The sequence below is a fragment of the Drosophila albomicans genome, chromosome 2R (assembly GCF_009650485.2).
Source record: "Drosophila albomicans strain 15112-1751.03 chromosome 2R, ASM965048v2, whole genome shotgun sequence".
NCBI classification, from domain to species: Eukaryota; Metazoa; Arthropoda; class Insecta; order Diptera; family Drosophilidae; genus Drosophila; species Drosophila albomicans.
The window spans coordinates 9,581,727-9,595,701 of NC_047631.2; the positions used below are offsets into that span (position 1 = coordinate 9,581,727).

General features: G+C 41.1%; 1 protein-coding gene across 1 annotated transcript; it reads left to right on the forward strand.

Annotated features, from left to right (window-relative positions):
• Positions 1 to 7,004, forward strand: LOC117575896 (uncharacterized). Its single transcript, XM_034260339.2, has 6 exons — positions 1 to 235; positions 1,238 to 2,160; positions 2,335 to 2,568; positions 2,727 to 4,530; positions 5,840 to 6,460; positions 6,534 to 7,004. The coding sequence occupies exons 1-6, from the start codon at positions 196 to 198 to the stop codon at positions 6,713 to 6,715; spliced, it is 3,804 nt and encodes a 1,267-aa protein (XP_034116230.2). The 5' UTR covers positions 1 to 195; the 3' UTR covers positions 6,716 to 7,004.
• The last annotated feature ends 6,971 nt before the right edge of the window (positions 7,005 to 13,975 follow it).

A 13,975-nucleotide genomic window follows, 5' to 3' on the forward strand; every position in this document is an offset into this window, starting at 1 on the left:
AAGGCAACAGTAGAGTTGAAACCAGCGTTGGCCGTACATTGGAATCGCAGATTATTACTATATATACCCCGTATAGTAATAGTATGTTAAATTGTTTCTGCGCATTGTGAAATACATTCCAGAACAATATTCTAACAGGCGGCTTTTACCCTACTACAATATATTTCTCCCGATTATATAACACAAACATAGATAATGGTGGAAAGTATCACGATCAACGGCGATAGCTATGAAGGTATGTACACACATTTCAACAAGCAATTATAATCCAACACTAGCGTACATATAGTATATCTACTATGAAAATTCTCTAAGGCGTAGGTAGCCTATTCGTGTTATTAATTGAGAATAATTACATATCTATTTTCTTATATGAAAATATAAATAAAAGCAAACAACTTTGTTCGACAAAGCTTCTAGAAAATTCTACAATCTTAACTAGTTTCACCACAGAAAATTTGATTGTATATTCGTAAATGAAGAAAAGGTGTTAAAACTATTTGAGCAACAGCAGAGAATAAAGTAAAGTTAGAACAGTTCGACTTTTGGTTACCCTGTTGTATACCTCAACAATAGCACACAAAACTTTGGAATTATATCATTTATTTATCTTTAGTTTAAATAAATATCTTTCTTTATTAGGAGTATATATGTGACTTGCAAGAGTCAAAACAAGAATAAAAACTTATTAATATGCATAAGCATAATATGATTATGATTGGTTCTCTAGAAAGAAATAATCAGCCTTTGTAATTACCCTATAGTTAACTCTAAAAAATAGATTAAAAACGTTTAAGCGTCTGCGCATTTTCAATGAAATGCGGAATATATTGAGAGTATATTACATAAAAGATATACAGTAAAAGATATAACCCACTAATCTAGGCACTTTCATGGTATGATTGATAAGATTGTCTTTTTGAACTCTACTTATTTAATATCGAGCTGATCGAATGATCAAAGAAAGAAGTGATTTCAAATTTGTTCGAATTTCCATTGCCCAAGACTCTAGGCAAGAAATATTCGGATGCCTTAGCATTTATGATGAAATTCAGTTATATAAAGCGTATTTCTTATCAAGAGTATACACAAGTTTTGCAGCTCTCAAAATAAAATCAAACTTAATACGATTGAAACTTTCTTGATATGATTAAGATTGTCTCTCTCCGAACTCTATGAAAAAACGTTAAGATTACGAATAATGAAACTCTTCCGTTATATTTCATTGCTTTCTTAGTTAACTTCGCCAATCTGCCGGCTGACATCAGTCTGAATACTTTCATCCGAGAGCATGCCGGACTCACGGGCACCAAGTTCATGTGCCAGGAGGGCGGCTGTGGTGTCTGTGTTTGTGCCTTGAGTGGCATTCATCCGGTGACGGGCGAGCTCAGCACTTGGGCAGTTAACTCGTGCCTAACGCTGTTGAACACTTGCCTGGGCCTCGAGGTGACCACCACCGAGGGATTGGGCAATAAACGCAAGGGCTACCATGCCATCCAGGATCGTTTGGCCAAAATGAATGGCACCCAATGCGGCTACTGCTCGCCGGGCTTCGTGATGAACATGTACGCCCTGCTTAAGGGCCAAGGGGGCAAGGTGACCATGGCCGAGGTGGAGAATTCCTTCGGCGGCAACATCTGCCGCTGCACCGGCTATCGCCCCATTCTGGATGCCATGAAATCCTTTGCCGTGGACAGCAACATTCCGGTACCCAAGGAATGCGCTGACATCGAGGATCTGAGCACGAAGCAATGCCCCAAGACGGGACAACTTTGTGCCGGCAGCTGTAAGAAACAGAGCCAAAGGAATGTGCAGCTGTACTCTGATGGCAGTCGTTGGTCATGGCCTCAGACGCTGCCTGATCTGTTCCAGGCGTTGCAGGATGCAGCCAAGGAGAAGTTGCCCTACATCATTGTGGCTGGCAACACGGCGCATGGCATCTATAGGCGGGATGTAGAGATCAAGGCGTTCATCGATGTTCGTGGATTGGCTGAGCTGCGAGGTCACACCGTCTCCGATAAGGGATTGACCTTGGGTGCCAATCTGAGCCTCACCGAGACGATGGCCATTTGCCGCCAGCTGGAGCAGACCAGCGGATTTGAGTATCTGGCCCAGGTGTGGCTGCACCTTGATTGGATTGCCAATGTGCCAGTGCGCAACGTGAGTTGAGTTCCAAGTTGTTAATAAGCAGGCGACGCAATTTGTTATCTGCGTGTTGATAGCAACAAGTGCGCTTATATCTAATCTGAAGGGCTTTTGAATTGAATGAGTGTTTATTATTGTAGAACAAAACACTATCTAATACTATATGTTATGTATGATATTCATTTATAGGCCGGCACCTTGGCTGGTAATCTGTCCATCAAACATGCCCACCCCGAGTTCCCCTCGGATGTGTTTATTGTGCTGGAGGCTCTCGACGCCCAGGTGATCATCCAGGAGTCGGCGGACAAGCAGCGGACTGTCAGCTTGGCCGAGTATCTGAAGACGCCAATGCAGGGCAAGATCATTCGCGGATTTGTGCTGCCCGCCTTGTCAAAGGATAAAGTGCTGTTCGATTCGTATAAGGTAAATCTAGGGGAATCTGCATCTATTTAATCCATCTTCGGATTTTCGATTTTGATTTAAGTCGTTTGATTAACAAGTCAACAAAATACATATAAGATTCTTAGTTTTTCAATCATGCGATCCACGACAATATTCAAACTTATTTTTCCTTCATGCAGATCATGCCGCGTGCTCAGAATGCTCATGCCTATGTGAACGCTGCTTTCCTCCTAGAACTGGATGCCACATCGAAGGTGAAGAACGCCCGCATCTGCTTTGGTGGCATTCGCCCGGACTTTGTGCATGCCACTGCCGTGGAGCAGCTGCTGATCGGACGCAATCCCTTCGAGAATGCCTTGCTGGAGCAGGTCTTTAGCAAGCTTTCCACGCTGCTGCAGCCGGATGAGGTCCTGCCTGATGCATCGCCCGCCTACAGGCTTAAGTTGGCCTGCGGCTTGCTCTACAAGTTTCTGCTGAAGGCTGCCGCACAGCGGCAACAGAAACTGAACAGTCGCCACACAACCGGGGGCAACTTGCTCGCACGCCCAGTGTCCAAGGGCGAGCAGATTTTCGAGACCTTTGAGCAGCACTATCCAGTGACTAAGCCTACCGAGAAGCACGAGGGTCTCATCCAATGCTCTGGTGAAGCAACCTACGCCAACGATCTGCCCACACAGCACAATCAGCTGTGGGCTGCCTTTGTGACCGCCAAGCGAGTCGGTGCCGTGGTCACCAAAGTGGACACAGCTCCCGCCTTGGCGCTGCCTGGTGTTGTGGCGTATTTGGATGCCAAGGACATTCCTGGACCCAACAATCTGGGTCCGCATACCAAGGACGACTTCTTCTTCAAGGAAGTGGAGCAACTTTTTGCCACAGGACCCATTAGGTACTATCAACAACCTATTGGCATTGTGCTGGCTACTTCCAATGCATTGGCTCAACGATCCGCGGAGCTGGTGCAGATTAGCTACGAGGGAGGCGCTGAAGAGGTGCTGCCCAACATGAAGTATGTGCTGGAAGCCGAAACCGCTGGTGATCGCATCAAGCAGCCGGTCAAGTCGATGATTGACAAGCTGGACTTGCAGGAACCCTTTGAGCTTCAGGCAAGTGGCAAGCTAGACATGGGACTCCAGTATCATTACTTCATGGAACCCCACACGACTGTGGTGCTACCCTTCGAGGGTGGTCTGCAGGTCTATGCGGCCACACAGTGGATGGATCTCACCCAGGACATTATCGCCAGTGTGCTCAAGCTGAAGAGCAACGAGGTGCAGGTGAAGACACGTCGCATTGGCGGCGGCTACGGTGGCAAAGCGTCGCGATGCAACCTCGTCGCTGTGGCAGCTGCCTTGGCTGCCCATAAGCTCAATCGCCCCGTGCGCTTTGTGCAGTCTCTGGAATCCATCATGACCACAACAGGCAAGCGTTGGGCCTTCCACTGCGACTACGATTTCTTTGTGCAACGCAGCGGTAAAATTGTGGGCCTCAACAGTCGCTTCTACGAGGATGCCGGCTATCTGGAGAACGAGTCTCCACTCGGTCACACAGTATTGTTGTCGAAGAACTGCTACGAGTTCAGTGACAACTACAAGCTCGATGGTTTCTTGGTGCTCTCGGACTCGCCCACAAATACTCCTGCTCGTGCTCCTGGCTCCGTTGAGGGCATTGCCATGATTGAGAACATCATTGAGCACATTGCCTTCGAGACCGGTGTAGATCCGGCTGATGTGCGTTTTGCCAACATTTTGCCAGGACACAAAATGGGCGACATGATGCCCAGGTTCTTGAAGAGCACCCTGTATCGCGAACGTCGCGCTGATATCATTGCCCACAACAAGGAGCATCGTTGGCGCAAACGCGGACTGGGTCTCTGCATCATGGAGTACCAGATTGGCTACTTTGGACAGTATCCGGCCACGGTGGCGATCTACCACAGCGACGGCACCGTTGTAGTCTCCCATGGCGGCATCGAAATGGGTCAAGGTAAGTTACCAGAACAAAACGAAAGTGCTAAATCGAGAACAAATCTTGAGTCAATAAGAAATCGTGTCAAATATAAACTCAGAATTCTTAAAGCAAAACCAACTCTTAGAATGATTCAAAGAATTATCATTCTTTAATTCATTAATGCAAAAATGTCAATTGAATCCACTACGCAATATCTTAATTCAAGACCAAACATTCGTAAAATTATATTGTCTAAAATATATTTTTTTATTTTTTTAATAATTCAGCTACATTAAGTGAATTAATTGACATTGTTTGTATTTAGTTACAAATATTTTCTTAACATTATTCCAACTGACTAAAATTTGAGCACACAACTACTAATTTTTAGGATGGCCATATTTTAGATTAAGATAAAGGTAATTTCAACTTCCGTTTGGCCCAGACTAACAATTCTTGTTTTGAATTTCTACGTTAATATCAGAATATTTTTAATTTTTTATACCCGCTACCCATAGGGTAGAAGGGTATTATAATTTTGTGCCGGCAGGAAATGTATGTAACAGGTAGAACGAGGCATCTCCGACCCTATAAAGTATATATATTCTTGATCAGCGTCAACAGCCGAGACGATATAGCCATGTCCGTCTGTCCGTCTGTCTGTCCGTCTGTCCGTATGAAACACTGGATCTCAGAGACTATAAGAGATAGAGCTATAATTTTTTTTCGACAGCATTTGTTATGTTTGCACGCAGATCAAGTTTGTTTCAAATTTTTGCCACGCCCACTTTCGCCTCCGCAAATCAAAAAAATCGAATATTAAGCGTAATTTTAAAGCTAGAGTTGCGAATTTGGTATATACTATTATTACTATAGTAGTTATGATTCCTGAAAATTTGGTTGCGATCAGATAACAATTGTGGAAGTTATTAAAGAAATACTTTTGTATGGGCAAAAACGCCTACTTACTAGGGGTCTGAGTTGCTTTGGCCGCCAATCTGGTACATTGTGCCGTCTATGGTATATTTTCAATGCTGTCCTGTATCGATATACCAAACACACCACTTGGTATATTTTTTAGTATTTTCGATATATTTTGAAAATAATACTGCAATATTTTGCCCTTACTAAAAATGGGTAGCGGGTATCTCACAGTCGAGCACACTCGACTGTAACTTTCTTACTTGTTTGGATCAATTTTTGAGAAAAAAGTAATACGTTTTTAGAAGTTCAGAAGAATTCAAGAACTTCTAAGATTGTTTAAAGAATTTCTAGTGTAATTAGTTTCTCTCTTTAATCTATAGAAGTCTCTACACTATAAATCAATCTCTTTTTCTCCGCCCAGGCATGAACACTAAGATCGCTCAGGTAGTGGCCCACACGCTGGGCATTCCACTGGAACAGGTGCGCATTGAGGCCAGCGATACCATCAACGGGGCCAACTCCATGGTCACCGGTGGCGCTGTTGGAAGCGAGACACTTTGCTTTGCCGTTCGCAAGGCGTGCAACACATTGAACTCCCGTCTGGAGCCACTTAAGGAAGAGTTGAAGCCAGCTGACTGGCAAACGCTCATCAATGCTGCGTATGATCGCAAGATCAACTTGATAGCCAGCGATCAGTGCAAACAGGGCGACATGGAACCCTATTCGGTGTGTGGCCTTTGCCTCATCGAGGTGGAGCTGGATGTGCTTACTGGCAACTATCTGGTTAATCGTGCTGACATTCTTGAAGACACTGGCGAGAGTCTGAATCCCAATGTAGACATTGGACAGATCGAAGGAGCCTTCATGATGGGTCTGGGCTACTGGACATCTGAACAAATCGTTGTGGATAAACAGACTGGCGAATGCCTGACGAATCGCACCTGGAACTATAAGCCTCCAGGTGCCAAGGATATTCCCATTGATCTGCGCATCGAGTTGCTGCCTAAGAGTCCCAACAAGGCGGGCTTCATGAGGTCGAAAGGTGCGTATGCAAATTTCCTGCCATTATTTATTATTAGCATGCTTTAATCTCTGTTTTTTTTTTTCATTTGTAGCCACTGGTGAACCAGCTATTTGTCTGTCCATAGCTGTTGCCTTTGCCTTGCAGCAGGCGCTGCAATCTGCTCGAGACGATGCTGGTTTGGCCAAGTCCTGGGTCACGCTCAATGCGCCCATGACACCGGAGTTGCTCGTGCTGCACGCTGGCACCCAGCCTGGTCAGCTGACGCTCAACTAAGCTCGGCTAATGCCAAAGCCAAAGCCTCTTGCCTCGTCCTGACCCCCAAAAAGCGAACAGAACGAAGACAGCGCGTGAGAAAACGGCACGTGGCCACAAAAGCGCCGATGGCTGTGCGACGATAAGAAGAAAGAAGCATACTTAAGTATGCTCCACACTCCATTCCATTCCACTCTACTCTATATAGTAGAATATATTGTAGTACGTATAACCAACCAACTAGACACACACCTTGTTGTTTTTTGTCTGTTTTTCTTGCGCAATAAATTAGAAACTTATCCAAGGCAAATCCAAATGACATTCATTGCGAATGCCGCTGGCTACGCCAGCTAACGTCCAACTGACCAAGTGGCCAAGTTGGCTCACCCCAGAAGGTATTTACATTTTTCCCATCGTCTTCTTAACGCTTAACACCTCGACACCAGCAGTGCACATCCCCCACACTCCCTAGTTGGTTGGTGGAAGGAGCTCTTCATTAATTAATACATTATTGTAAGGAACATTTTATGCCACACGAAGCGTTAAGTGAATCCTCACTGACAACGGGGGTTATCATCGGGGGTTGCATGTCAATTGAGAGGCGGAGGGCTAGAGCAGGGGTCAGTGATAGCGTGTTTCTCACTCTGTTTCTCCATAACTAGGCTGTTAATGAGCAAAGCAAAAGCATAAATTGAAATAATAATCAGACATGCATTAGTTGGTTATTGATATTTACGACAGCATAGCATATTATGTCTCATTGTGTACTTTCGGATAATCATTAAAATAAGAAATAAGAAAGCTAAGGTCGATTGTGCTCGACTGTGAGATACCCGCTTCCCGCTTTTAATAAGACAATATTTGGTATATCGATATGAAATTAAGTTCAAAATAGAGTACAAATTATACCTGAGTGTAAAACAAACTGTTGGAAAAACAGACAGAAGGACAGACGGATGTTGATGCTGATCAAGAATAAATATACTTTAAGGCTTCGGTGATGCCTCCTTTTGCCTGTTACATACATTTTCTTTAGGCGCAAAGTTATAATACCCTTCTATCCTATGGGTAGCTGGTATAAGAAGCATTCTTGAATTTGAAACTGGACTCTAGAAGTCGACTCAAAGTTTACCTAAACAAGATGCAGATTGTTTTCAGCATAAGGACTTTAAATTAATGAGGTATGTATGTTAAACATGTACTTCATTTAAAGAAGTCAATGGCAAGTTTGCCTAAGAAAGATGCAAATTATTTGCAGTATTAAATTTATTGTAGTAAGTTCTTGTAAATAGTTGGTGAAAAGTATTTGAAATTCGAGCAAACACTTTAAAAGGGGTTTTTACGATTAAATTAATTTCAAATTAACGAGTTAAGTTCTATATTTACTTTATGTAATAAAAATGTGTTTTAATTTATGGAACTTTCTGCAGACACCTGACAGCTAAAATAAGTGGAATATTAAGCAAGCAATGCTTTGCTAATAATATAATTATATCTCAGTGATTATAATTTATTAGCATTAATTGAAGATATCTCTCGGATAGAAATGCATGTAATAACAATAGTAGCTGAGAACTATTTTTAATTCGAACAAGAACTTCAATTGCATTAATTTTTAGTTTATTAACGAGGTAGGCTCGTCAAATATTTTATATAATAAAGATATTTTATTAATTGTATAATATAAATTGTAGTGATTAACCAATTTATAACTATTTTGCTACCAATTTACTGCTTAAACGAATAAGAATATTTAAGCATGGAATAGATATCATATTTGATAGAAATTATTCACATCAATATAAGTTATAATTCCGAGAGACCATTAACTTGCTTATTGTATCATTTGTTGTTGAAAAGTATTTTAAATTCAAGCAGGAACTTTAAATACAGCCTCAACTGGCCTCAACACTGTGAGAATCGTAATAGTGCAGAAATGCACAAATATCTGATGAAAACGGATGAACAAAATCAGCGCACATGAAAAACAAATAGTTAAAATCCAGTGAACACAGCATGGACAAAGGACGAAGTGCGGAGATAATAGAGGAGGATAGTCTCGATAATCATAGGGCGCATTTGCATGTAAACATGCTTCCGGCGTATGGCGGGGACAGCGAGTTGACGGGAAGGGAAGAGTTTGGCGGGATGCTGTCCGCATGCAAATGAAAACATTAGCGGCACACGCGCAGCTACAACTCTGTGTGATATACAGATACATTTGCAGTCGCAGCGGCTAATGCAGATACAGATGCAGATGCACAGCTGTGCGGATACAGACACAAGTGACATTCGTCGTACTCTATTTCTCTGTTTCCCTTTCTTCTCTCACTATGTGTGCTGCTGTCTGCGAACCCGGCTTAAATATATATTTCAATTAAAATTTTACACACGAATAAATGCAAAGCCACGCCCGGCACATTAGACGCTGCCCCAACACTCTCTTCCCGCTGCCCAACTACTCGCTTCTCATTCTGTTTAAACTCTTTGCTCTCCTCCTTCTGCTGCTGCTTGTCTCGCATTTGTTTATGAGCGTCTGAAGGCCAACATCAGCTTCGCAGACATCAGACAGACAAACACACAGCAAGCACTAAAAGGACAGCACATGGGTCCAGGTTGAAGTTCAGGTTCAGGGATCAATTCTGCACTTTAAAAAGCATAAAACAAGTGGTCTCGATTGTTGCAGTTATTTAGAAAAAAGAATTAACTTTACTAGCGACTTCTACTCTAATTGTTTAGCAATTTTCAAAATAAAATAGTAAATAGAAATATTCATTCAACATATACTTAAAATTAAATTTCGACCCAAGGTTTAGAATAACAATGTAAATTTAAAAAAAGTTAATTAATAAATATGTTATTTTTTTATTCATTCATGCAAATTTGAATTCAAAATCCACTCTTTTGCTTAGAATAATATAATGCATAAAAAACGCAGATTAACTATTAAATAATATAAATTGAAACTAATTTTTTTACCCTACGTCAACAAACCATAATCAATTCATGGATCAATAAAAAAAGAGGATTTGACTGTTAAACCTTGATGCGATTTTTCAAAGTTCTTCATCAAATATTTAAAAAATCTGGTAAATGAAAACGCAAGTTGAACGTTTAACTATTACAAATTTTAATTTGACGTTCGCCTCTAGGTAAATAAAAAACGTTTTCTAATTATTTAGTAAAACCAACTTAAATTCAATTCGTGTCCCTTGGCTTAGTATAGTATAGCAAATAAAAAACTTCTTTGTAGATAAGTTAGAATACAAATTGAAATTAATTGTTTTTCAATAAAATCAGCTATTTCGTGATCTGACAATAAATAAACAAACATCGGATGGAGAGACAATCTTTGGAATTAATTCATCAATGTTGAAAAAAGTGAACTAAGTATCTCAAAATTTAAATACAATTTATTCAAAATTTAAGCAAATTCATATAATAATACAACAAATTGAAGACATGCATGTCTGGAAGTCACCTGAAGAAGATGAAATACAATGTCTAGAGATTGACAATAGAAGCTAAGTAACATTTACTTCCTGTCACAACTTGAGCTGTCTGAATTGCTTGACTACACAGAAAAAAGGTTTCCATTTCATGCACGTTCTGAACTTGAACTTGCGCGTTGCAACTGTTGTGGCATAATGCGCTTCAAACAGGCAATAGGAGACAGCTTCACTTTTGGGCCACAACCAACTGCAACCGGTTTCGACTATTTCTTTCTCGCCCATTTCCCCGTCACCCATTGTCCAGTCTGTCCGTTTGTCCTGCTGTCAGCCGCTGTGCTTTGGGGGCCATTGTCTGCATGCCATGCTTTTCAAATTCTAAGCAAATTTGTCGTCTGGGGGCGCCGGGCGCAACATTTTATGAGCGTGCGCGCGATGCAGCGCCTCAGATATGGCTGCGAACCGTCTGCTCTGCTGAAACTGGAGCAAATGCAGCAGCAGTTTAGGGGCAAAGCGAAAATAGAAAGAGAGAGAGAGAGAGAGAGGGAGATGACTCTGCGTCTGCCTGTGGCACACACACAAAGATGTCCTGGTGTGATTTATCGCCAACGTTGCTCGGATAATGGCCACGTATTATAATAATGCCGCGCCAGGCGTATGCTTATCGCTGTCGAGGACGCAGCGTCAACGTCTAGACGTCCTGCGGTGCAGCCAGGCAGCCGAAGCAGCCCCGTCCTGGACAAGGATTATGCATTTGCATTACGTATACGTAATATTCTTATTCGTCGTCGTATTGGACGCAGTTGCCTCTACATGCAGTTTATTAAATAGGAAAACCAAAATTAAGTACATCATTTTAGTCAAGTTTCTTGTTGATTGTGCATAAGTATGCATGTATGCATGTATGCATGTGTGTGAGCTTGTGTGTATGTGTGTGTGTCTGGCGCATATCCTTTGGGCAACATAATTTACAGGCTCTGCATGAAACCCGTTGTTGAATTTTACGCCGCAACGAATGTCTTTCTGCAACGAACGAACTCGAAATCGTGAGCCAAATACATAAGCTCTTTACGCAGTCTTCACACATAGGAGCTTGTCTCTTCTCTGTACCTACGAGCATATCCTTGCCTTCTGCCTGCTGCCAGACAGCAACCACACACATCGTGAATACAATTGCAAATACTATAGTTTATAATACATGTCATTAAAATTGCGAGCTGCCATTGCCTGTCCTTGGCTCCATTGTTATCCTTATTACCACCACAAAAAGAAAGCAAACGTTTCAAGCACGTTTGGAAACACACACAATGATATTTCAGTCTGTCTTTAAAGTTGCTTTATTCCGAGAATTTGCATTTCTAAAGTAAAGTTTATGTCTTAATTCTAAATCGCACTCAAATTGCAGTTGGAGTATTCATAATTCGAATGAAGACGCACATAATCCAGCAGCTGCATGAAATGATAATCCTTTGGAGATTCCCCTAAATTAACATATTCCGACTTGACGCGATACAATGGGCGAGTAGTATCGCTTTCAATATGCATATTCTTCCATAGAGACGCATCTATAGCTACAAAGACATTTTGAGTAAGAACCTATGATCAAATACATTCAAAACTTACGCAAAGAATTCACTGACGACAACGAACTTTGAACTCGAGCGAGTTGTTGATTTAAGGTCAGTTCGTTGGCCATTTAAAAGTTGTTTGAAAAATTCACAAAGTATTTTCCCTGAGCTCAGAAAATAATATTCTGATATTCGAGACTATTCAAGTTGTGAGTAAAAACACAAGGCTATACAGATTCGTATTCAACTGCCAAATAAGTGAATGATGGGAAGGAATCGACGTACAAACAATTGCCCCGCAGCGGAGTTTAATTAAATTTAAGTCCAAATGGGACTTCATAACCCATCGCTTCGTTTGTAATTAAATAAAAATATGCAATATTCGATTTTTCCATAACAAATCCAACTCCTTCATTCCAGCCACATTGCGATGGATAAGCGTCGACAACGATGCCAACAACGTTAACGTTAACGTTCACGTTAACACTGGCGTTATGGAGGAGGCGGAGGACAACGACAGCAACCGTAACTCAATCTGCAAACACTTGTATGCAGAAAGGAGTAGCCAGCCAGAAACACGGCCGCAGGACAATGATATCACGATTGGTTCACCAACATGAAAATAAGAAAGAAAGTATCCCAACAACAGCAGTGCCTGAACATTTCCTGCGCCCTTCAGCAATGAATTCAGCACAGTGGTTAGTACTAGCATACTCTATGCTAATATATAACATCAGTTTTTTAATTATTGGTTATGATCTACTATATATTAAAGAAGCTTCTTAAAGAAAAGAAGCTTTAAAACTGAATTTAAACTGTAAATGAGTACTCTCAAGATATGCTTACTTTCATTCCAAGCACTCTACCTAAGTCAACAAAATTTAAACTAATGTAAACAATAGAACAACACCTTTTTAAAGTCGTCACTTTACGCCTACAAAGTTTACCCAATGAAACATTGAATTATCTTAAATTGTTCAAGCAAATGTATAGTATTAAATTTCATAAACCGAGTAATATTTTCAAATTTATATACAAACACTTCTTTTTCTTTATTAGCATTACATTTGCCTATGATTTCACATGAACTTATTGAAAATTTACTATAGATAATAGACTAATTTTCCAAACTAAATTTTCTTTTAGCATTGCCAACAGTATAATTTTGGTAGGACTTAAATAGTTTATTAATACTTTCAAAATAAAACATGTAGCTTTCTTTGGAGTTAAATATAATACTTTTTTAGTGAAAAGACATTTCAGTTGGCTGCGTAATTACTCCACAAATATTTTTTTTTATTTCAATGAATATTCTTATGTTATTTTCCAAAGATTTTTACGTGCTATAAATAAAGCAACAAGTTGATTTTACGTTTGTTTTAATCCATTGTCTAGACTGTAAGATTTCATTTTACGTAAGACTGTCTGTGAGCTGGCCAATAATTGAACTCATTTGCTGAAAGTAGATTCGCTACCTCGGATTTCGATACCATGATCCTTGAATCCCATCGCTTTGTGGCACTCGTCAGCACACTCTGAAATTTCACAATGCCCACAATCATTAATATTACAACTTTTTGAGCGGTTTCGCCGAAGGCGATGTTGTAATTAATACAAAATGCTATGGCCACATCACGAAGTCCCAAGTCCTTTGCCACCCCAATCCGATTCTCATTCTCATTTCCATTTCCATTCCCAATTTCATTCCCAATTGTGGCGCACGCACAAAAGTCCCATGCCCAGGGCAGACCAAAAGTTGGGTACATGGCCCAAACTCAATTTGATAAAAGTACGGCATGAAAAAAAACACACACACAAAATTCATTTACGATTGCCATCGCTCGCTGTCAGCGCCGTGTGAGTGGACAGTTGTTGTCTGGCCAGACTTCAGCTTCAGCTTCGGCTTCGGCCTCGACTGAGGTCCGGAACTGAGGTCCGTGCCAATTGTTGTGTTTATTAATTTAATTTTGACAGTCGCGTTTTCGACAGTGTGCCCCCTACACGTAGAGCACGTCGAGCGCCTCGAGGCATCCGCAGCAGCTGTGGACAGTTCTCTGCTGCGAAATGCGGCTTTTGCAATGGACAGTTTTCATTCTGTGGTTAACCATAATGTGATGATTTGCTGGGAGATTCACAGAGATAATTCGTTGGATAGTATCTGAATTAAACTGAAGTCCATTCGTCTGTCACCTCACTCACTTTTCAATTAATGTAAATTGCAATAGTTTTTCAATTCTTCGACTAAGCCAAGGCTATTAACTTGG

What these genes read in the sequence shown, in the direction of transcription:
- LOC117575896 (XM_034260339.2), top strand. Translation starts at nt 196, where the DNA reads ATGGTGGAAAGTATCACGATCAACGGCGATAGCTATGAAG. An exon ending in CGGCATCGAAATGGGTCAAG is followed by an intron (nt 4,531 to 5,839) that starts GTAAGTTACCAG and finishes TTCTCCGCCCAG; the next exon opens with GCATGAACACTAAGATCGCT. An exon ending in GGGCTTCATGAGGTCGAAAG is followed by an intron (nt 6,461 to 6,533) that starts GTGCGTATGCAA and finishes TTTCATTTGTAG; the next exon opens with CCACTGGTGAACCAGCTATT.